Source organism: Dermacentor variabilis, chromosome 9 (genome assembly GCF_050947875.1).
Source record: "Dermacentor variabilis isolate Ectoservices chromosome 9, ASM5094787v1, whole genome shotgun sequence".
Lineage (NCBI taxonomy): Eukaryota > Metazoa > Arthropoda > Arachnida > Ixodida > Ixodidae > Dermacentor > Dermacentor variabilis.
This window is the reverse complement of record NC_134576.1, coordinates 91,281,293-91,303,729: the sequence shown is the minus strand read 5'-3', so window position 1 is coordinate 91,303,729 and position 22,437 is coordinate 91,281,293. Positions and strand designations below refer to the sequence as shown.

Below are 22,437 nucleotides of genomic sequence, written 5' to 3'. Positions count from 1 at the left end.
TGTATAAGTGCCTCTATTTCTAAGAAAGAGGTGTCACAACAGATAGTCTGCTGCTTCTAAGGTGGTGGAAGCCGAGTAGGAGCCAATAATACATTCTCTAGAAGAGGAGGCCTGTGACAGTTCTACCAACCAGAGGGACAGAGGAAGCCTAGTGGCTACGTGGTCATGGAACAGCCTGGCCGTGGAGAAGTTACGGATTATTGAATGACATGGATGATCAATCTACATCTGATTTTACCTTCAAGGTGTAGGAAAAGCTTAACAATGCCCTTTGGAAGTAAAGACTATTTGTAATATTCAACATGCAGGCTTTGTACAGGACTAGTCCTGAAGGCGCCTGTAGCAAGACGGATATCCAAGTGATGGATAGGATTGTGCATCTTCAATACATAAGGCCTAGCAGAATTATAGACTATGGCTCCATAGTCAAGGCGTGATCTTAAAAATACTTTTGTACAAGCTTATGAGGCATCTCCTGTCATTTCCTAAGGACGTGCGTGACAAGAATTTGCACATATTCATCGACCTGAGACACTTTGCTTTAAGATTCTTCAGGTGCAGGACAAAAGTTAACTTCCAGTCTAATATGATACTACCCAATAATTTATGTTCACGGCATACAGATAGTCATTCCGCATCGAGATCTATCCCGGGGTCTGGCATTGTACCGCTCTTGTTTGAGAAGAGAATGCACATACTTGTTTTGAGGGTTTCATTTAACATAGTGCTCGGCCGCTCACTTAGACAAATTATATTTAAGCCATGCTATACTTGTTGCTCGTGGATACCAAGATAACATGACTTGTAACCTATTTGTAATGTTATCCACAAATACAGAAAAAAAACAATGTTTGTGGGATGACACTACGCAGCGAGTTCATTTTGACAATAAATAAAGTACAGCTCAGCACACCACCTTGTGGTACACCAGTCTCCTGCGTAAATTGACAAGATAGGATGTTACCAATTCGAACACTGAATGTGCAGTTCGAGAGATAACGTTGAAGCCCGTTCAGCAAGTTGCCTCGGACGCCCATTCCAGCCAGATCACGAAGGATACCGAAATGCCAAGTGATGTCATATGCTTTTTCCATGTCTGAAAATACTGATAAGAAGAACTGTTTGTGCTCAAAGGCATCACAGATATTTGTCTCGATGTGGACAAGGTGATCTGCCATGGATGTATCTTCCCTGAAACTGCACTGTAAGGGATTTAGTGTTTTGTTGCTGTCAAGAAAATGGATCAGGTGCCAGTTAGTCATTTTCTCAAAGAGTTTGCATAGGGCTATAGGCCTATAACTGATGGCCGAAGTCAGGTCCTTGCCCTCTTTGAGAATAGGAATTATTATTGCCTCCTTTCAGGTAGCCAGGATTTAGCCACCACAAAATATGGAGTTAAAAAGTGAGAGAAGTGTTTTCTGGGTTTGAGTGTTTAAGTGTTTGATCATGCCAAAGTATTCAGTTGGTTCATGGAGCCGTATCTTCGCAGAAGTTCAGTGAATCCTGAAACTCCATCATGTTGAATTGATGATCATATGGTTCAGTCTGTCTGGTTTTTCAATCGAAAGGCAGTTGTTTTGCATCTTGATGATATCTTAAGCATGTCTACCATTTGAGGGAAGAATTGCAAAGATATACGAAATGTGTACCTAGACTATCAGCTTGTTCTTTGAGTGTGTCTCCTAGGGTATTTACCAAAGGTAGAGGCTGAGATTGCCGGCCTTTTAATTTGTTGACTCTGTTCCAGGTTTTTCCCTCATCTCTATATAAGAATTTATACTACAGATGCATTTTTGCCAGCTGTCCCTTTTGGCACAGCGGTGCATTCTTCCACTTTGAGCCTTTATCTTGCTAAATCCGATAAGGTTTTGTGTTGTTGGTGAGTCACGAAGGCGACTCCAAGCCTTATTTTGCTTTTTGCACGCTTCCCTACACTTGTCATTCCGCCTGGGAGCACAAGCTGTTGAAGGCGATCCATTCATTTCTGGGATACATATTGACATTGCATCAATTAGAAATGCTGTTACGCCACTGCCTCATGAATATTGAGTGTACAGATGTCATCCAAGGTCAAATATATGTGAGCTCTCTGTATCGCTTCCAATTGGCTGAGTCGACCTTCCATCTGGGAGCATGTGGAGTGCATTTATCCTGTTTTGTACGGCTTCAAAACAATCAGGATGTGGTCGCTTCCACATGGGTCCCCAATAATGCTCCCTTCCAGATAAGGCATAAGTGTACTTGACACTACGATTAGATCTACCGAGAAAAATTTTGTGTGTGCAAGGCTATAGAAAGTAATTTCCTTTTCATTAAGTAAGCAGGCACCTGACGAGAATAGGAAATTTTCTATTATGCGCCCTTTCACATCACGAGAGACCCCCACCTTCCCCCCCTATAGTGTACTATGCACAATAAGATCTCCTGCAACGACATAGGGCTCCAGAAGTTTATCCATATAGTTTTGGAATTCAGAAGAGTGTAGGCTTGGACTGGTTGGTTATACATAGTTACACTGGAAGCATAGCGCGGGAAGGATGATCGACAAAGACTAGATAGGGTTAGCGCTTGTCCTATTAAGTCTTTGCCGATCGTCCTTCTTGCGCTATGCTTCTAGTGTAACTAGTTCAGGAAGTCTGTTCTCAATAGTTGGGAACAAGGGAGGATATACATTAGGAACTAATTGATATTAACTTATAAAACAGCACAGCTCGAACTGCAACTGCCTCAAGGGGCGTTTGCAGCTGTAAATGCTGAGAGGCACCTCCCTTATCCAATACTATATTGCTACACCGCTAGACGATGTGACAGTGTCGCTGCAGTCATTGCGGTAAATGCCGTATTTTTGGAGATAGTTAGTATGTGTAGATTTAAGGTGTGTTTTCTGAACACACACCACCTCTGGGTTAAACTTATGTAGGTGTTCTTTAATGCAATCAAGGTTCCGAAGCAGATCCCCGACATTACTTTGTAAAATTTCTGTATCCATGTTAAAAACGAGTTTGTGCTGTGCGTTTAAGAAGGCAGGTTAAAGTCGCTTAGCTTACAGGGTCCTTCCCGGGCCCCGTATTGCAGGTCTTGTCTTTCCTGCCATGGTGCCTAGACTCGCGGCGGTCCATTGGTGCTGCCCGCGCCATCTGGCTAGGAGTAGTGTCATCATCCATGGTAGTGTCCATTGCCTCTTGAGGGGCGCTGGACGTCGCCTCTTGTGAGCGGTGCAGTCGTTGTGAAGGCTTCGCCTCGAGAGACGTAGCTATGAAGCCTCCCAACCCGGAGGTCGATAGGCCCTGCTTCAGGGAGGGCGGCGAAATAGTAGTGGCTGCTGTCAAAAACGGGGCTGGTGGTACTGTTGTGACCATATTCTTTATGGGACAAATGGATGCCGGAGTCTGCAGCGGTGCTGCCTCCTTACACAGCTAGCATACCTTGCGGTGCACAGAAATGTCACGTGCATTCATGCTTCCTGGAAGGAATGTATTTCCTCTACTTTGAGTGTGACTATATCTTATTCTTTCTGCCATGTGGGGCAAGCTCTAGAGTAAGCTGCTTGACCGCCATCACAGATCAGGCATAGAAGTGGGCCATTACAATCATCTGAGAGGTGATCATGAACACTGCACTTCACAAAGGTTTGTCGACCCTGGCAATCGTGACCATACCTTAGACATTTCAAACATTTCCGAGGGTGTGGGATGTATGGTCTGACTTCGACTTGCATTTACCCTGTTTCAAGTATTTCTGGCAGCACACTGGTTGCAGAGGTGAAGATCACGTTTAGTTGAAATTTCTTTGTTTTCCCGTTAAATTATCATTCTTTTTACAACGGCAGTGTTCTGTTCCTTCCAACCATCTAGGAGCTCTTCCTCGCTCAGGTTCAACAGATCGTCTGAAATTATTCGCTCCACTTGTCTTCATGAGGCGATGTGGAGCCACTGTGGGGTTCACATCACTGATGGAGGCCAGATATGGGCGCTTGTAATGTTGTTGTTTATTGCAGACGTCAAACAGGAGGCCGCCGCTTGCAATCTTTGTAATTTTGTAGCGAGGATCAATCATTTCGGTGAGACATTCCTCAACAGTGAAAGGTGAAATCATTGTGACGGTCTTTTCAGGGTTTTCACTATGAATGACATGAAATCTTGGGAAGGTTTTTTTTTTTCATTGGCCAAAGACTACAAGATTTCTTCAGTGCACCCTCTTTCGATAAGAGGGCGACCAGGCACATGTGTGAAGGACAATATATCCATACATATGTACTTAATTTCGGTACCTATGCTAGCCATTCACCATTAAGCCCAACAAGGGCATGCTACGCCATTCGAAGTAAATGCAGATGCCAGCTGTACATGGCAACTATAACTTCATATAATAGATCCAAGGTAGGATAAACTTGTCATCATCACCCTACATTATGTCCACTACAGGATGAAGGACTCTCTTTGCAATCTCCACTTACGCCTGTACTGCACCAACAGATTCCATCTAGCACCTGCAAATTTCTTAATTTCATCACCCCACCTGCTACCCTAATGGTCTGCTAGATATCTAACCTACACATTACGTGACCTTCCCAGCTTTACGTTTTTTTCTTAATGTCAATAATTATATTGGCTATTCCCATGTACTCTTTTATCCACACCACTCTCTTCTCGTCTCTTAACGTTACGCCTAATATTCCTCGTTCCATCGCTCTTTGTGCAGACCTTAACTTGTTTTCTAGTTTCTTTGTGAGTCTCCAAATTTCAGTCTCCCACACTGTGCATGTTGAAAGATGCTCTGCAAGCATTATAGGACCACATGAGAATTACTTTTCATGGTCAAAGCATGAGACAATGTGATGCACAATACATTCAAACATGTACAGACGTCTCTGCCACTATGGTGAAAAAAAAATCATAAGGCGGGGCTGGCGCCGGTGGCGCCAGCCTTGCTGACCTGGTGCCACCTTAGCCTGCTCCTTGAAGTTTCGTCTTCTACAGTTATTGGGAAGCGAGCATTGGCCGGCATGGGCAGTTTCGTGGTCCTCGATGCACCATTTGTGCATCGTGCTATGATGCATGAATATCCCAAAAAGAAGTCCTTTTTATTCAAAGTTCTTTTATTTCATACAAATTTTCGGACCCCTTCGAATTCGAATCATCAGGATTCGCCTGTATATATATTTACACAGAAGAAAATTTCTGACAAAGCTCTCCATTTCACATAGATCACAACACTGCTACAGCATGTTTTACTGCTTTGCACTTTGCTTAAATGTAACACATCTGTTGTCACTACTCGACCATATTCTAGAAAAATGTAGTGCACATGGAACAGATCTAAGTCGGTCAGAGTACCCTAGATGTATTTGGTAAGATTGGATGCACTTTGTAGATGGTCACAAGGAAGAAGACGGGACAGGCGCAAACTAACAACTGAGGTTTATTCGAAGGAAACACTTAAATATCAGTTCATGCCAGCGCAGGCGCATCAGGGTATCAGCAGCAGATAAGAGGAGAAAAACACAAATTAGAAAAAAAAAGCCAATGGCGTGGCTTGTGTGAAACACAAGAAGCCCTAGCTTGCCAAATTGGCGTTATTTATCAGATTCCCCTGACATGTGGCAAAACCTAAACCTACATAGGCCAGACAGGCCGTTGTTTGAACGTGCGAATCCGTGAAAACGAAAGGCCTATTAAAAACCGGAAGCAACACCATTTACCCATGCATTGCCTAGATCATAAATGCGGCCTCTGCTCAACCAGGTTAAGATCCTCTGCAAATGCAGTAACGAAAAAGCACAGGAACTTCTAGAGGCATATAAAAAAGAAGGGACAAGCATGCATTAGTGACACATCGATCATACTTTACAATAGGGAGGCACTTTTCCTAGAAAATACAATTAGCTGAGCCACGCCATTGGTTTTTTTCTGATTTTGTTTTTTCTCCTCTTATCTGCTGCTGATACCCTGATGCGCCTGCGCGGGCATGAACTGATATTTAAGTGTTTCCCTCGAATAAACCTCATTTGTTAGTTTGCGCCTGTCCCGTCTTCTTCCTTGTGATCGTCTACAAAGCGCATCCAATCTTTCCAAATACATCTAGGGTATTCTGGCCAACTTAGATCTGTTCCATGTGCACTACATTTTTCTAGAACCAACCATCTTAATTAAAGGCTGTTCCATTTAAGCGATTTCGATATACACAAATTATACTGTATATGCTGTGACAGAAACACACGGGGAATGTGCCCTGATATGCCTCTCACGTCTGGTCTGCTATTACGGATATATTTAACAGATAATTCAACAACGTGATGTACTATAATACTGAAGCTAAGTCAAAAGCCCAGTATGCATTTCATGTTTACCATGCTCAAAATATTCAACATCATCTAAAGTGGAGCACATAAATCGAACAAAAATAATGCACTTCTCCCAAGTCACAAATATCTGAGAATTTCAATATGATTGTCAGATCCAGAACTGGTCCAGAGGTTCTATAAATACAAATCACACTGTGCATGACATTACATGGGCCACAACTTAAGACCAGACTGAACAGTCCTCTTTGGTATAATTTAATTTAGTTTAGTCACTTCTGTTGAATACGTTGCCAAGTTCAGTCAACTATTGCAAAACCTTAGTTTCTTGGCCCTCGAGATATCTGAATCCATAAATTGGACCCATACTGAATTTACTCTTGTAACGCTCGTGATAATTTCTTTTTCAGAGTTTTACTGGGTGCACGCCTTGCATGAGGCAGGCTTACTGCTCCTCACTGACACTTCAATCTGTGGTCAGACTGCTATGAAAAATATTGCCACCCCAGGCGGCCAAGCATGAACAGATTTAGAGTAGCCGACCAGTTTCCTGAACACTGACAATACCACAAAAATTTCCAAACAGTCAGGCAGACAGAAAAACCTAAAAAAAAAAATTATGGGGTTTTATGTGCCAAAACCACTTTCTGATTATGAGGCACGCCGTAGTGGAGGACTCCGGAAATTTCGACCACCTGGGGTTCTTTAACGTGCACCTAAATCTAAGTACACGGGTGTTTTCGCATTTCGCCCCCATCGATATGCGGCCGCCGTGGCCGGAATTCGATCCTGCGACCTTGTGCTCAGCAGCCTAACGCCATAGCCACTGAGCAACCACGGCGGGTCAGAAAAACCTATTTGTGACTGTAAGATTGATTACGTTTCTTTAGAGTGCCTCAACGACAGAAACTTTGTTTGCAGACGTTTGCTCATTGTCTGTTATGCTGCATTAAATTTTCCTTGAAATCTTGTGATGGGTGAGGCCACAGGGGCATTTCATGCATTTCCTTTTTATTCATCACTAAGTCCGATTTGTGTCACCAATCGTCACACAATACAAATGCTGCACACACGACCTTGACTGTGCAAGCCTGTTGATCTACGTTGTGCTGCGAAAAATAAGTAGGTAGCTTTATTGGCTTTATTCCCACATGCGAGCTTACACTGAATGTGGACATAGACTGGAGCATTCATTTGCGTATTGTAACAGTCTTTAAAAAAAATGCAACTCAAATTTGCAACTGCAACCCTGGGACTCACGGCAGTCCTTCAGAGCCGGCTGCGCCATCTCACTAGTAGTAGCGTCTTTCTCTATGGTAGTGTACATTGCCCCTTGAGGGGTGCCGGACATCCACTCATGTGAGATGTGCGGGCGTTGTGAAGGCTTCACCTCAAGAGACGAAACAGCGGAGCCTACCAACCCGGAGGTCGACGGACCCTGCTTCAGTGACGGCGAAGCAGTACTGGCTGCTGTCGCCGAGGGGGCTGGTGGTGCTGTTGTGACAACGTTCTATGTGGGTCGGGCGCATGCCGGAGTCTGCTGTGGCACTGCCTCCTTATGCACTGCATGAGCATACCTTTCAGTATGAAGAAAGGATACACGCATTCATGCTTCCTGGAAGTAATTTTTTCCTGTACTTTAAGTGTGACTATATCTTATTCTTTCTGCCACGTGGGGCAAGTTCTAGAGTAAGCTGCTTGTCCACCGTCACAGTTTGGACAGATGAGTGCCCCATTAAAGTCATCTGTGGGGTCATCTTGAACACTGCACTTCGGAAAGGTTTGTCTACCGTGGCAGCTTTGTGAACTGTGGCCATACCTTTCACACTTGAAACATTTCAGGGGGTTTGGAATGTATGGTCGGATTTGGACTTTTGTGTATCCTGTTTCTAATGTTTTTAGCAGCACACTGGTTGCAAAGGTAACGAAAAGATGTTCAGTTGTAATTTCTTTGTTTTTCCATTTGATTATGATTATGATACCTTCCGGAAGCCAGCCTAATCTCTTGGTTGACTAAATTCCAGTGTTCCATTTACTCTATTGGAAATTATCTTGGTGAATATTTTACACAGTACTGGAAGTAAGCTAATGGGCCTATAATTGTTCACTTCTTTAATGTCTCCCTTTTTGTGGATTAGAATAACACTGGCATTCTTCCAGTTCTCTTAGACCCTTGAAGTCATGACAGAGTTCACATAAAGGGCCGACAGCTTTTCAAGCATGATGTTTCCTCCATCCTTGATGAAATCTACTGTTATTCCATCTTCTCCTGCCGCATTTCCCCATTTCATGCCTTGCAAGGCCCTTCCAACTTCATCGCTGGTTACAGAAGGAGCCTCTGTAACCCGTTCGTTACTACTTCAAATGGAGGCATCATGGCTATATTGGGTATTGTACAGGTCAGTATAGCATTCTTCCGCATTTACTGTATCTTCAAAATTGCTGATGCTATTATTACCCTGCGTATCGTTCAGTGCATACATCTTGGCTTCTATTAGGTCAAGTTTTCTTCTCACTGATTTCATGCTGCATCCATTTTTTACAGCATCCTCAGTCCTTCTTACATTATCAATTCAAATATCCCTTATTCTCTCTTTGCTGATCAGATTTAACAGTTCCGCGAATTCTATCTCATCTCTTGAGTTCGATACTTTCATTATTTGTTGTTTCTGCAGGATAAATTAGACCAGGTTAACTCTTGCTGCCTGGAAAATTGGAAGTAATATGAAGTGTGTAGAAGACAGGAAAGATTGAAAATAAGACAGAAAGACTAAGAATGAGGCAAGGAAAGGAGAAAGCAACTACCAATCTTCCCCTGATTAAGTCCAAGGGCATTGTCTACTTGGAGCCAAGACCAAAGGGGTGTATTGCTTCTGCGAGGGACCTTAAAGGTCCAAACACTCGTCATTGGCTAAAACCATAAGATGTCCTTTGCCCCGGACAAGCCATGCACAATTAAACGAAGGAGGGCCCCAACCGCCATGTGCTCTGATTTGTGGTGTCGCAACACACCAAACACCTGCTGACGCAGACGTGCCTGCAGGCTTTAAGCAGCTGAAAAATCTTAAGAAATTATGCAGTTGATATAGAGGCTTACTTAAATGTCAACATGACTTCCTCGAAGGTGACCACAGATTATGCAGCATCATATTACTACTTTTATTCTGAATAGACAAGTACATGCCATGTTTTCGCAACTTACGATAGGATACACATATCTCCCACCTAGGTCCTTCATTGGGTGCAACCTCTATAGTACATACAGTATGAAGCACCATCAGTGCGCATGGACACTTGTAGTTTGACTGCCAGTGCACAGCCACTAGTAACATACTGCTACAGACTCACTAAAATGCACTAAAACACAGTACACTCACTGTATAGTATAAAAAACAACTAGAAAGGCCCATTTTTTTGAGGCACTTCGAAGTTAAACAATAGAGGCTGGAATGAAGCATATGATGGTTACTAGAATCACAACATAAAAGCCATACATTCATGGCACATTAACACAAGAAAAGTATACCAAACATGTTTGCAATACCAATATAAACATGAATGATCACTAAACATTTAAGAAAGCGAGAATGGGGAGTGATACTAGGCACATTGTTCAGTACTACAGTAATGAAAATAAATGAAGATCACTAATAACCAAAGTGAAACCAAATGCAGTTTAAGGAACGAAGTTAACAATTGGGATACAATACACAATGCAAGAGAGTATTATACTTGAAGCCCAATAACACATAGTCTTTTGATGGATCCAGAAACATCCAATCTTTGTGCAGTATTTATGACCCCTTGTGTTCATTGAATCGCTTTCTCTACATACCATAAATTCTAGACACTTGCAAAACCATGCACTGCTAACATGCTAGCACGATAGTGTAATGATAATAGTAATGCTAAAGGACAAAAACAAACCATATCTTCCTTGACAAACCAACGTGATTTCTCGTTCATGATAATGATTCTAACGAACTACTACTTCAAGTAATTCAATGCAAGTTAATTAAAGAAAGAAAAGCACTTCATGGTGTGACTATTGCACATGGAAACAACAGGTATGGTTCAGCGTTTCTTGCACATGTTACTTGGCCAAACTGGCATTTGGTCTAATTAGCACACACAGATCCCCGCTTGCCCTGGTAAAGTTGAGTCACCAGTAAGAGGTGGCTGGAAAATTTCCTCTCGTAAACAACTTTGTCTATAGACTTTCTGAACGATGAAAAAAGAAAGTATACTTAATAAAGCTGGATGGGTGAAATGGCCTATATAAGACTATGCAGGACACTGTGCAGTGTGTTCATATTGAAAGCCTGGGTTACCCATTGCACATTGACAAAATGTACAAGGTACACGTATACCCGGGCCATAGTCTAATAAAGCTGCATAATGAGAAAGCAAATCTATGAGGTCCCTTAGGAGAAACACCTCAACAACATAAAACTGACAATATAAAACCATCGAAGAAGGATTAGTCATGAAGGCTTGATTACAAAGTTAAGCTGCATGTACATGCACTGGTATCACATATCACTCTTTTTTGGCAGGCTGCGGGAAGAATGCCTGCAGCAGCAAGTTTTCTGGCAGGTCGTGCTGTAGTAGCTATTGCCACTCTGGCTGCGGCTTCAGCTGTGGTCCTGGTTGCGGTCTTGCTTGTCGACTTTATCAAAACTGTGGATGCAGCTGTGGAGATTTGGTGGCCATGCACACGGGCTCTTTGAAGTAGCCAAATTGCTCGGACAGGGTTTGGAAGCATTTTACACATGCCAGAACCTAACTTGAACAGAAACTTTAAACACTAGATAAACCACAGACAACTTTTTCCCACAGCTGATGTCAGTTTTTTGCCCGCCCTTTGTGAAAACTGAAGAAAGGTGTCATTACAACATACTTGCTTCTGAAAAACACCCACACATTCGTCATGAATATGCACTTGTAAGATGATCAGAACTGACATGACAATAAATGCATGCTACCTGGATATTCGCTTGTATTCTTAAAACTTATCTTAAGAGCTATTATTGAGTACCATGCAAAGAATGGTTGCGTAGTTGACATTCTGAACATGTTCGTCATTAGCAAGAATAAAACAAAACATAAGTAAATGAATGAATGAATCCTCCGGGCAAGACGCTTTGTCATCTATTGCCACATAAGACATCTTTTGCCACATATTTATCTTCTGATTAAGGAAGGTACACAAGCAGAACAGACTTAAGTAACTTTCCTGCAGTTTCACGAGCAGCATGTAGTATACTGCTAATTTTGAAGGAAAAAGAAAGAATTAGCCTTCTCAAGCAGGTTAATTGTTCTTAATGAGAGGCAAGTGATAAAGTAAGAGCTTCCGAATATTGTGTTTATAATTTTGCTGTACATGTTATGATGTAAACAAAAGTTGTATTTCACAGCCTTCCAACAATTAATGCGAGCTGTCTGATCACATCTGCAAGGTAATAAAAGCCACATTAACATAATCCGAGGTCATTAAATAAAAACTCGGTACTATTCATGAGAAGCAAATGCAAACACCTGGCACAGCAAAATGGTTCAAACAAAGAATAGAAGCATGAACGGAAAAATACCAGGATGCTACTGACATTCCGGACGAGGACCGACCTTCGTTGGAGTGAAGGCCGAAACGTGCACTGGTTGCTGGCCTACGAGGACCCCCCCCCCTTCGCCCCCCTTCGCCCCCCATCTGCTCAAATATTTTAACAGACGTGGTGATCTGCTTGGAAAAGAGGCAAAGAGGCAAAAAGAAAGAGGTAAATTATAAGAGGAGGAAGAGTAGGCTTTCGCCATTCACTTTTTATGAGAGATCTTACGAGACCCTGTAATTTTTAACAGTAATGTAATGTAATTTTACATGTATTATCCTTAATGAATAATTGCCAGGCTTAGCTTGGTTAAGCCAAGAATGTGTTGCATGTTGCATGTGTTGCATGTTGAACAATGGATGGTGCCAACAGCACGCCTAAACTCCGGGCAAGAACGTTTGCAATTCACACTCCCTTCCCTTCTGAATGCTTATACATCTGCACATTTTGACTTATTCACCTGTACTCATAAGGTATTGCGTAGGATGTATACAGAAGGTAGCTCCGAACAATTTTCATCCTCAGTTGTGCCAAAATAAGTCTTTGCTTCTGTATCTCATATTTCATGTATGAGAGTGTGATATGTAATAACAATCTTTTTATCCCTGTGTTTACTCAGTACGCTTGAAGTGCTCTTGCGATGTATAGCATTACATTTTTGTTCTTTTGTTTCGTTTATACGACACCTGAAGTTGAGTCGTTGTTTGTCTTCTGCTGTTGCCTGTAAAATGGGGGCTGCGGCTTTGTCAAGCTGTATTTTTACAGCTTTTTCTGCAGCTCCTCTGTCCATGTATCTTTGAGGCAGAAATAAAATTTATTATTTATTATTATTATTATATTGCGCGGTCAGGTGGTGGCTACGGCCACGCGTGACCGCGCCAGTTGGGGCCCAGTTTTTCCTCTGTGACGTCACATGCCGGCGCAGCGCCCCTAGCGGGAGGAACGGGAGTCAGGTGGTGGCTGCGGCCGCGCGCGACCGCGCGAGTTGGAGCCCAGCTTTTCCTCCGGCTGTCGTGACGTCACGTCACGTGGTTGCGCTAAAGGTCAATGGTGGCTGCCCGGCCGCGCCCAAGGCCTGAACTGAGTGATTGCAATATGCAACGCATAAAAGGAACTTTCAGGTAGAAATCAGGCTTAATGAGATTGTCATATATATTGTTCAGGGTGTAAATATTAGGAATCGTCAGTTTTTATCAGAAAAGAATGGACCATACATATGTGTAAAATGTTTCACACCCATGACATAACTAAACAACAACAATGGCTTCTCAAGACTTAAGTGCCTGCTTGGTCATATCATTGCCTTGATGTGCAAATACTAACCAGTCTTATAGGGCTAGCTTACGCTCTACCACAAGTCTGATGCTGCATGTCTCAAGGTCTAAAAAGAAACTGTGCTTAAACTACGCACTGCAGCATGTAAACAGCTTGACAACATTACAACTGCTATAATGGATTAGCTTGCACTAAAACAGTGTGTAACATGCTAGAACATGTGTATTATTAAACGACAGGTTGTTATGGCAACATCAGCACTTCATCTATGAAGCATATATTTACATCAAATGTCAATTCTATCTCTGATCTGATGATGTTTGATTTGGCCCATATTATTGTACCCCGGTCTGAATTGCAGCTATTTGTTCGCTAGCTTCATACATTACAATGAAGAATTACATTTTACCTTGAATGATCATTCAAGGTAAAAAGTGAGCCTTTGATATGCTGGAATAGCCATGAAGTCACATGAAAGCACTTTTTCAGAAATTCTGATAAACAGTAGAGTCAATTTCCCTCTGGTAACCTTACAAGAGATATCTAAGGTTCAGGTACCCAGGTACCTCTCAATGCAGTTTTGAAATCAGCTACTGCTATTAAAAAAAAATGGCCAAACTAGAAAGAAAGCTGCAAGCCCCAAACCTTTAGAGCTTCTTCCCTGCATGACAGGACATGTGGCTGGAGAGCTTGCATTGCTGTGAAAAGGAGGCGCTGCAGTGAATACAGGAAAAGGGAAGCGTTGCCGTGTGGCAGTGCATATGCTTTGTCAGGCCGAGACTCTGAGTGAATGTTTGTGGACACAGGGGACACTGGTAGGGGCGCTCTCCGGTGTGGGTGCACATATGCCGTGTCAGGTTGCTACACTGAGTGTATGCCTCGGGGCACAGGGGGCACTTGAAGGGGCGCTCTCCTGTGTGGCGGCACAGATGCCGTTTCAGGTGGCAATCTTGAGTGAATGTGGCCGGGCAGAGGTGGCACTTGAAAGGGCGCTCGCCTGAGTGTGTGCGCAGGTGATTCGTCATGCTCGCCTTATGCTTGGTCTTGTAAGGGCACAGCTGGCAGGAACGTAGCCCACCATGCACTGACACGAGCGACTGATACTGCTCCGGGGACCCTGATGGCAAGAGACCCAGAAAGTCGCAGTGAGCACAGGAAAGCAATGGGAACAAAATGTGTCACATATTTGATAGAACTAATGTGCTAAGCAAGACAATCAAGAAGGATCGCCTGACTTGTAAGCAAAATGCACGATAACCTCTAACTAGCCAAGCCACATATTACTGCCATAGCACCAGTGCATGGGTGCTGTAAATGTATCCCACAAGTTCCTATCTCTCCATACATATATTACTATCCTGAATACGTACTAACCCCTGCTGCTAACTCATAGAGGTCAGATTTGCCATGCAATTTAAGGTATTATGCATAGTCATATTAGTTTTTATATGTAACACGGCATTACGCACACTCTCTGACCTTCCCTGGCCCTTGTGCAAAAAACACCATTATTCAACACTAAGTTATGCACTCACCTATTAACTTACGATTACATGTTTGCTTTGCATAAAATTTATACAATGTAAGACACAAAAAGCACCAAGTGACATGTGCACACCTGAAGCACATGAAATTGAACATGAATATGAATGAAGGATGCTATTATAAAATAAAAAAAACATGTGAAACCCAAAATATCATGAACACAGCATTTATGAACGCTAAATGGCACCACATTTGCATGTTGAAGGGAATAACACTGATAATTACATATCAGTCGGTACACCAGAACATTGTTTTTTTACAATTTCAGTAGAATGATGGGTTATTTTATTTATTTATTTCACAATACTGCCGGCTTCCATTTGGAAGCCCAGGCAGGAGTGGTACAAACATCAACTGATTTCAAACTTTTTCCTCAAGGGGACAGAAAAAATAAGTAAAAAGACAGCCTAATAGGCAAGGCAAACATATGCAAATACACAAAAGAAATGCGATGATGCCGTCACATTGCTGCCAATAGGAAAGGCGTAATAAAGGAGACATCAGAATATGTAACAAGCAAAAGATACAATGAATGCATGACATTACAAGCCCATCTGTACTGCAGATAAGAAGGAATCTGGAGTGGCTGAGTTGACCACGCTTTGCGGAAGAACGTTCCATTCGCGAATTGTCTTGGGCAGGAAGGAAGAAAGATATGCGTTTGTTCTAGCACGCGGCAATAATGTTGTTTGATTGTGCTTGCCTCTGGTCAGTCGCGATTTATTAAATTGCATGTAGTTGTCAAATCTCATTTTAGTGTGGTTGTTAACTATGTTATACATTGTTTGTAGACTGTGCATTTTGCGACGAGTTTCTAGTGACTGGAGCCGAGATCACAACCTTAATAAGGTGACTGAAATGCGCCAATCATAAGCATTGTAGATAAATCTAAGAGCTTTTTTTTGTACTCTTTCGATAATGTTTATACCAGCTTTTACGTGAGGGTCCCAGACTATATCGTTATACTCGAGTATTGGCCTAATAACTGTCTTAAATGTGGTTAATTTGTTAGCACTAGTGCAGTTTTTTTAAACGGTGCTTTAATAACCACAACTTTTTCGTTGCTGCCGCGGAAACATACCGAACATGAGCGGTATAGCTCATCTTGGAATCAATTGTAATTCCAAGATATGCGAATTCCTCTACCTGTTTAATGTACATATTATTTATCGTGTAGGTGCAAATTAGCAGATTTTTTTAACGTGTAATAACTATGTGCACGCATTTTGAGATGTTTAGGGTCATATGCCACTGGATGCACCAGTCGTGTATTGCTATTAGATAGTCAGTTAAGCTAGATTGGTCATCCACAGATTCAATGCTCGAATAAACAATACAATCGTCCGCAAGAAAGCGGCACCGCACGGAAAATTTGCAAGGCAGGTCATTTAGGTAGATAAGAAAAAGAAGTGGACCTAAAACCGAGCCCTGTGGAACGCCCGAAAGTACAGAGGCGAGCGATGAATTCGAAGCACCTACTATGCTGACAAATTGTTTTCGATGCGTCAAGTACGAATCAAGCCAACGCAAAATTTGTTCGCTGCGTATGATGCTGTTTAGCTGTATCATCATTTTTTTGTGTGAAACCCGATCGAAGGCTTTCTTGAAATCTAAAAAAAGAATGTCTACCTGCCCACCTTGATCCAAGATTGCCAGTATATCGTTGGTCATATAAAGTAACTGCGTAGTGGTTGAAAAGCCACACGTGAATCCGTGCTGACTCTCACTAAAGAAGTCATTATTTTCTAAAAAGGAACTTAAATACTTAGAAATAAAGTGTTCCATAACCTTAGAAGCGGTGCAGAGTAGGGAGATAGGTCTGTAATTTTCTACATTAAGCTTGTCTTCCTTTTTGTGGACTGGGACTACTTTGGCGACTTTGCAGTCGTTAGGCAGATCCCCTTTGTTTAAACTTACGTTAAATATTATGAACAGGTATTTCGCGGACCATTCGGCGAACCGATTAAGAAAAGCGTTAGGTATGTCGTCGGGACCTGCAGATTTTTTTGGATCTAAGTTTAGGAGTGACGATAATATGCCTTCCTCAGATATGACAAGGTCTGGAAGCTTGAGACCAACGCCGTTAGCATCATCTTTTTGGGTGGGTTCACGTAAAAATACTGACAAAAAAAATGTGCGGCCATTAACGAATTGGCCAAAATCAATTGGCCATTAATTACACTTTGCACAGACAAGTGAACAGTGTTGATGGTAGTATGTAAGCATCCATGTCTATGTCACAATGTAAATAAATTCTATATCAAACTGCCATGTTGAGTAAATGAGAAACAAAATGCATGCTTTCAGAGAAGACGCTGGTGAGCTTGTTTCCTGGCAAAGTCCAAACAACACAACTTCTTGTCCGTTATGTAGCAGCCATGGACATGTCTGTAACAGTACAGAGGTAATCAAAGCCAGCACAAATGTTAGCAACACAGACAAACATTTTTCATTGTACTGACAACATATTTAGCCTGGGAGCACAATCCTACACTTAATATGAGAATTTCATACATCTATTACAAACAATAATTCATGGATTCATGTCAAACGTACTTCATAAGACGGCGATATATTTTTGTAATGGAAGCCTACTGCTGTTTAATTTTTATCCGCTCATAGTCTTGATCACCATGGCTCATTGTCCAAACACCAAGTGTCCCAATGCCTCTGGCAATGCCATTTCAGCCAATCAATAGTTTGTGAAGACAACATCGATATCCAACTCGTAAGGAGACACGCTGGTACTCAAACAAGAATAAACTGCTGTGACTGAGTTTGAAGCCTAGACAGAAGCCCTAGCCCATGTCATTGTTATTCAATTTTATTTCTATTATGATTTCTATATTTGTTTTTTTCGCTTCTCAAAAAATCTGCCAGGAACTTGCATTTATGAGAAAGCCAATTTGTAATGCTGAAATCCATGAAACTAAACCACCAGCTACTGCCTATGCACAAGTTTTCTGTACTAGCTGGCATGAACTCCCACACCGTGCATGTTGAAAGATGCTCTGCAAGCATTACAGGGCCACGTGAGAATTACTTTTCGTGGTCAAAGCACGAGACAATGAGACACACAGTACATTCAAACCTCTACTGGCGTTGCTGCCCCTAGGGTGAAAAAAAGAATCCTGAACCAGCCCTGCTGACCCGGTGCCACCTTAGCCTGCTCCTTGAAGTTTCGTTTTCTATCGTTATCAGGAAGCGAGCGTTGGCCGGCGTGGCCAGTTTTGTGGTCCTCGCTCACTGTGTGCTTGCTCACTGGGATATTTCACGATTTGCCCCATTCGTGCATCGTGCTATGATGCATGAATATCTAAAAAACAAGCCCTTCTTTTTGTTCGAACTTCTTTTATTTCAAACAAATTTTCGGACCCCTTCGAGTTCGAATTATCAAGATTCGACTCTAGATATGTTTACACAGAAGAAAATTTCTGGCGAAGCTCTCCATTTCACACAGATTGCAACACTGCTACAGTATGTTTTATTGCTTTGCACTTCGCTTAAATGTGCCACATCTGTTGTCACCACTCGACCATATTCTAGAAAAATGTAGTGCACATGGAACAGATCTAAGTTGACCAGAATACCGTAGATGTGCCTTAAAGCATTATTATTGATGATGCACCATACTGTGTTTTAAAAATACAATTTGGCACTGTCACTAGTACGTCTAATTATCATTGTTTTGCATGTTGTTTCCGTAGTGGTTCATATTTTCATGTCAACCTAAAACATATCCATCAATCGATACAAGAGTTTTCAGCCTGACATCCCTTCAACTTGGAATGACAACTTTAGTAAGCTTGCAATAAACCCTAACTGCCTTCTTAGTGGCCCCATTTCGCTTATTGCAAAGTTTTCTTCAGAAGAGGCTGCACTATGATAACCAGCTTGAGTGCTGACGAAACACCTTGCAATCATAGTCCTACTCTTGAAATTGGTCATCTACATGCAAGACCTCTCGTGTGCTTTCACATTCAGGCATAAAAGTATCCACAAACAAATGTTAAGAACTGGTTTTATGAAAGGAGAGTGGAGGTTGTATACAATAGACCTCAATAAACAGAACCTCAAGAAACCAGAGAATGATGTTCTGATTAACAAGTGTACCGCTTACTGAGAAACACGTGCAGACGTGCAGTAATATATGTCATATGCACTCTTAACCATGTTAGATATGTTAAGCATAAATATGTGAATAGCGGCAAGTTAATCCCCTGGTTTGGGCGAGGTAGACAGCTATTGGATTGACATGGCTATGCTAGTTCCTTTTTTGAGGAGGTACCACAGACACATCAAAACATAGCTCATTGCTCCAGCAGGTCAGCGAATAACATGCAGTCGTACGGTGGAAGTTCAAGATATCGTACGGCACACTGTTGGGCATCTGAAATTAGGTTGCTCTTATTTTGGCTGCCTATGGGGTGAGTGGCCTTGCTGTGATGCTGTCGAGTCAAGTCTGCACACTGTGTGTTAAAAATCTATACAAATTTTGTCTATATGATCCCTTCACACCGGTCTTTAATGATGGCTTTCTGGATAAGAAACAGGCATTTCAGCAATGTACTTCAAGTCCTGCGTCCTTTTGAAAAAATCATTTAGACCTTGTTTCTGTGGTTTTGTTTACAGAGAGTTACGAAAGTTTTCATTTTGATAAAAAAGAAAGTTTTTTTTTTTTCATTAACCAAACATAGAACCACACATCTTAGAAGGTGTTCCATTTAAGCTGCTATTGCACTTAAGTGATTTCTATATACAGATGTTACATTGTATACGCTGAGATGGAAAGACATGGGGAAAAGAACATATCCTTATATACCTCTCACATGTGATCTGCCATTTTGGATATATTTAACACATAATGCAAGAATGTAATGTACTATAATAATGGAGCTTACTCAACGGCCCAGTATGCATTTCATGTTTTCCATGTTCAAAGTATTCCACGTCATTTAAAGTGTTGTGTATAAAGCCATAAAATAACAAGACACTTCGCCCAAGTCATAATTATCCAAGAATTTCAAAATTATTGTCAGACCCAGAAATGCCGCAGAGGTTCTAACATACAATGAAATAGGTTTGGTAACACTGTGTATAATAGTACACTTCGCTAGACATCCAAGGTGACAAGGACAGAATAAAGTTGATAAGTGTCTGATCATGCTTGATAAGGTTGACAACGACCGAAGAGGGTTGATAAAGGTTTATGCTCGTGAAATCAAGTTTCATAACATCGATAATGATGCCAGCTGCATAGAGATCAGTAAGTGGCCAAATGCTTAAGAATACGTACTTAGACAACTGCCAGACGAGTTCCTGCACAAACTTTTTTCCAAGTGTTACTGGGTGCCGGCCTTACTTGAAGCCGGTTTATTGCTACTCACTGAAGCCTCAAACTGCAGTCACTGCTATGCAAAATATAGCAACCAGGTGGCCGATTATGAACATATTTACGGTCACTGACAGTTTTTTTAAAACTGACAATACCACAAAAATTTCAAAATAATCAGCAAGACAGAAAAAAATTATCGCACTGGAAAAATTGATTCAGTTTTCTACATTGCCTAAGTTACAGAAAATTTCTTTACAAATGTTTGGTCAGTGTTTGTTGTACTACATTAAAGTAAATTTTACTTGAAATTTTGTGATGGTCGGGGCTGCAGGTGCATTTCATACATATACTTTTTATTCATCGCTAAGTCTGATTTGCATCAAGAGTCATCGTGAAGTGCAGATGCCAAACACACACCTTGACACCATATCCTGCCAGTTTAGGATGTGCTTTGCAAAATAAGTTGGGAGCTTTATTCATGCCCACATGTGAGCTTCCAGCGTTCTGTCTGGAAAGCTCCCACAAGAAGTTGGTTGGTTTTCGTAGTAAATGTTGCCCGATTGCCACCACAGAACCAAACTCTGTGACACACCCGCAGCCACCGCTTGAGCTTATGGACGTGCTCTTCTGCGACACTTAGTAAAACAATTATTTCCAAGTTTTTACAAATTTACAAATTGGGGGTTCGGGCCTTACACAATAAAATATTGCAAATGTGCAGTTAAAAATCTTATCACAATGCAATATTTTGTGTTGCCTGCACTCATTTGGGTCATTTGGGTTGCCAAACACTTTTTAAAAATAGAAATGTAACTGAACTGTCACTGCCTGGACAGGTTACCAAAAAGGAGTCAGTGATGAAAAGGGGATTCTGGCTCTCGTATCGACATATTCTATTCAGTCAAGATTAAATTTTTAGCACTTCTTTAGACAAATTATTCTACATGTATTGAGCCATTTTTGAAGAAGCTGTGCAGCATAGTTTCCTATTTCTCTGATAAAACAAACTCATTGGGTTATAGTGCTTTTGCCAGTCTTTAACAGGTCTAGCGACATTTCTTCTGAAAAGAGTAACATTGTGAAACAGTGACATTGCACTTGCCTGAGGGCAATTTCTTTTGTCTTGTGTTTTTATTGTGATAGCCAAAACATTGCCTTAAAAACAGAATTCTGAGCTTAACGCAATGAAAGATAGTATCGTATGTTTCGAAATTTACATGGAGGACGACATGAAAAAGCATTAAAAAGATTCTTTATAAGCAGCTAAAGAACCAAGAAATTATGCACTTTATATAGTGGCTTAGTCAAATGCTAACATGACTTTCTTGAACATGACCACAGATTATTATTATTATGGCTTTTATTCTGAATAGACAAGTACTTGTCATCCTTTGTAAATTTACAATAGGATACACATATCTTACACCTAGGCTGCTACCTCGATGATACATACAGTATGAAGCACCATTAGTGCGCATGGACGCTTGTAGTTTGACTGCCAGTGAACAGCCACTAGTAACATACTGCTACAGACTCACTAAAATTGGCTAAAACACAGTATACTCACTGTATAGTATGAAAAACAACTAGAAAGGCCCATTTTTTAAAGCACTTCGAAGTTATACAATAGGAGCTGGAATGAAGCACCCATGATGGTTGCTAGAAACGCAGCATAAAAGCCATACATTCATGGCACATTAACACAAGAAAATTATACCAAACATGTTTACAAAACCAACATAAACATTGACCTCCTAAACATATAAAAAGTTCCAATGGAGAGTGACACTAGGTACATTGTTCAGTACCACGGTAATGACAATTAATGAAGATCACTAATGTGCAAACTGAAATCAAATGCAGATCAAGGAACAAAGTTAACATTTGGGATACAATACACAATGCAAGAGTATTATACTTGAAACCAGATAAAACATGGTCTTTTGAGGGATCCAGAAACATCCAATTTTTGTGCAGTACCTATGACCCCTTGTGTTCATTGAATCGCTTTCTCTAAATGCCATAAATTCTAGACAATTGCAAAACCATGCACTGCTAATATGCTAGCACGATAGTGTAATGATAACAGTAATGTTAAAGGACAAAAACAAACCATATCTCCCTTGACCAACCAACATGATTACTCATTCATGATAATGATTCTAACAAACCACTACTTCAAGTAATTCAATGCAAGTGAATTAAATAAAGAGAGAACTTCATGGTACAACTATTGCACATGGAAACAACAGGTATGTTTTAGTGTTTCTTGCACATGTTGTTTGGCCAAATTAGCATTTGGTCTAATTAGCACAATTTTGGCCACAGATCCCTGCTTGTCCTGGAAAAAATTGAGTCACCAGTAAGAGGCAGCT

At 41.4% G+C, this 22,437-nt stretch overlaps 1 protein-coding gene across 1 annotated transcript in view; it reads right to left on the bottom strand.

Moving 5' to 3' along the window:
* Positions 1-12,007: 12,007 nt before the first annotated feature.
* LOC142558438 (uncharacterized) overlaps positions 12,008-22,437 on the bottom strand; it is a 60,965-nt gene continuing 50,535 nt past the window's right edge. The window contains exon 5 of the mRNA XM_075670573.1: positions 12,008-14,360. Coding sequence (XP_075526688.1) covers positions 13,830-14,360 — 531 coding nt within the window. The 3' untranslated portion in view covers positions 12,008-13,829. The remainder of the gene's footprint in view (positions 14,361-22,437) is intronic.